Source organism: Vollenhovia emeryi, unplaced genomic scaffold (assembly GCF_000949405.1).
Source record: "Vollenhovia emeryi isolate VEMERY1.0 unplaced genomic scaffold, V.emery_V1.0 DF939531.1, whole genome shotgun sequence".
In the NCBI taxonomy this organism is placed as follows: Eukaryota; Metazoa; Arthropoda; class Insecta; order Hymenoptera; family Formicidae; genus Vollenhovia; species Vollenhovia emeryi.
The window spans coordinates 5,349-7,785 of NW_011966835.1; the positions used below are offsets into that span (position 1 = coordinate 5,349).

The window sequence follows — 2,437 nt, forward strand, 5'->3', positions numbered from 1 at the left end:
AAACAGAAAGATCTCATCGCCATTTTGAAGAACCTTTTCCGCGACAAGGTATCTCTCACGCGCCGCCGCATCGAAATTTTGAACTACAGGTACGATAAGGCAGTTTCCATTTCCGAACATATCGACCGAATAAACCGTTTCGCATCAGATTTCGAGCGTACTAAACTTACCGACGATAACCTTAGAGTACTATTACTCCTACAATCATTCTGTTTCTCTCGCGAAAACGACGACCTGAAGAAGATGGCTTTACGTATAGTAGAGAAAAACCCGGATGCCACTCTCAAAGATATCACTTCAGAGTTAGAAGCCCATATGAACGTATCGGAAAATATGAAAACGCTCGAGAACCCGACCACTTCCGCGTCAATCACACACGCAGTGCGCGCAAATCCGAAAGCGCAAAAACGTCCCCCGGCGGAAACCGCTAAACGAGTCGAGGAACGCGACGGCGCGTCAAGGAAACCGTCCCGTCTTTCGAAGTGCAACGGCTGCGATGGCTCGCACCTCCGGTCAAAATGCCCATTCCGCGACGCTACATGCTATAAGTGCTCTAAGATAGGCCATATTGCCAAAGTATGTCGCTCGAGTGCGAAAGTCGACAAATTATCCGCGGCCGACGACACAGACGAGGACACAGATGAAACAGTCAAGCCAGCGATCCAGTCGATAACGTCGATCGGCAGACACCGTCGCGTCTACGTCCCGGTCAAATTACTCGGTAAAACAGTGCAATTCCAACACGATAGCGGATCGGATGTTACTACCATCGGTAAAGACACGTGGATACGTTTAGGCAGCCCGACACTCAATACAAGCAGACCCGTGGAACACGCGGGTGGAAACGCGCTAGAAACAGTTGGAAGATTTAAGGGTAGAATACGTGTAGCTGACCGCGAGGGTGACGTTTTCATAGAGGTGGTCGCGCGTGGCGGCCTTAACCTGCTCGGACTGAATGCCATCGATAACCTCAACCTAGGATCCATGTCTCTCGACAGCTGCCGCGAACTCTGCCTCAACGAATGCACACCGCGTGCAGCCGTTATCCACGGCAAATCAAATCCGACCGTGGGACCAGTACCATCGTTCAGAGACCAGATCATCAAAGAATTTCCAAAACTTTTTTCCTCCGGCCTCGGAAAATGCAAAAACTTTAAAGCCAAATTCATGCTGTCCGAAAGTTTTGTTCCAGTTCGAACACCCTGCCGGCCAATCCCATATGCCATGGAAACGCCGCTCGGAAAAGAACTTCGACGTCTGGAATCTCTAGGCATAATCGAACGCGTTCGCCAATCAGATTGGAGTTCCCCAATTGTTATTGCTAAAAAGGCTAATGGGGATATCCGATTATGTGCTGACTATTCCGTGGCAGTGAACAGCGCTCTAAAAAACAACCCGTATCCTTTGCCAAACGTAGATAACAAAATGTCTAAACTAAACGGTAATAAATATTTCAGTGTTCTGGACCTCAGCGAAGCTTTTTCGCAAATCGAAGTCGTTGAAGAGCACCGCGACGTCACTACAATTACGACCCCAAACGGCCTTTATAGATTCAATCGTGTACCCTTTGGCCTTAAGACGGCGCCAGCCATTTTCCAAGAAGCTATGGATGAAACACTCGCCGGTTTAGAGGGCGCGGAGGCGTATTTGGACGACGTTATAGTGAGGGGTGCCACCCGCCAAGAACACGATAGGCGTCTCCGCCTGACCTTGCACCAACTTGAAGAAAGAGGTTGGAGGTTGAGGCCGGAGAAGTGCCACTTCGCCTTAGAGGAAATCAAGTACCTCGGTCTAATAGTGAACAGCTCGGGCATTTCCACAGATCCAGAAAATACTCGAGCAATTGCGAAGATGCCGAAACCTTCCTGCGTGCCGGAGGTTCAAACACTACTAGGGATGGTAAACCACTACGGAAAGTTTATACCACACCTCCACGAACTAAAAAAACCGCTGGAGGATCTGACGAGAAAGGACCACCCCTGGTCTTGGGAATCGCAGCACGACGAAGCTTTCCAACGCCTCAAGGAAATTTTCCTTAGCCCTTTACTACTGGAACATTTCGACCCATCAAAAACCCTAATAGTTGCAGCCGACGCTAGCTCCACGGGGATTGGGGGAGTACTCCTACAACGCGATCAGAATGGACAAGAACGTGCTGTCTACCACATGGCACAAAGTTTAACAGCTCCTCAACGCAACTACTCTCAACTAGAAAAGGAAGCCCTCGCGTTAGTCACGGCGGTCGAACGCTTTCACAAATTCCTGTGGGGAAGGAATTTCATCTTGCAAACGGACCATAAACCCCTCGTCGCACTCCTACAAACAGAAAACACCAAGGGACTGAGACCGACCACAGCAGCTCGCCTCAAACGATGGGCAATAAGACTACTCGGATACGACTTTAAGATCGAATATGTCCGCTCACAGGATTTCGGGC

The 2,437-nt window shown here is 49.6% G+C and overlaps 1 protein-coding gene across 1 annotated transcript in view; it reads left to right on the forward strand.

Annotated features, from left to right (window-relative positions):
- Nucleotides 1-18: 18 nt before the first annotated feature.
- The window catches only part of LOC105557287 (uncharacterized protein K02A2.6-like), a 4,324-nt gene continuing 1,905 nt past the window's right edge, over nucleotides 19-2,437 (forward strand). Inside the window, exon 1 of the mRNA XM_012004485.1 lies at nucleotides 19-2,437. Within this exon, the coding sequence (XP_011859875.1) occupies nucleotides 244-2,437 (2,194 nt within the window). The 5' untranslated portion in view covers nucleotides 19-243.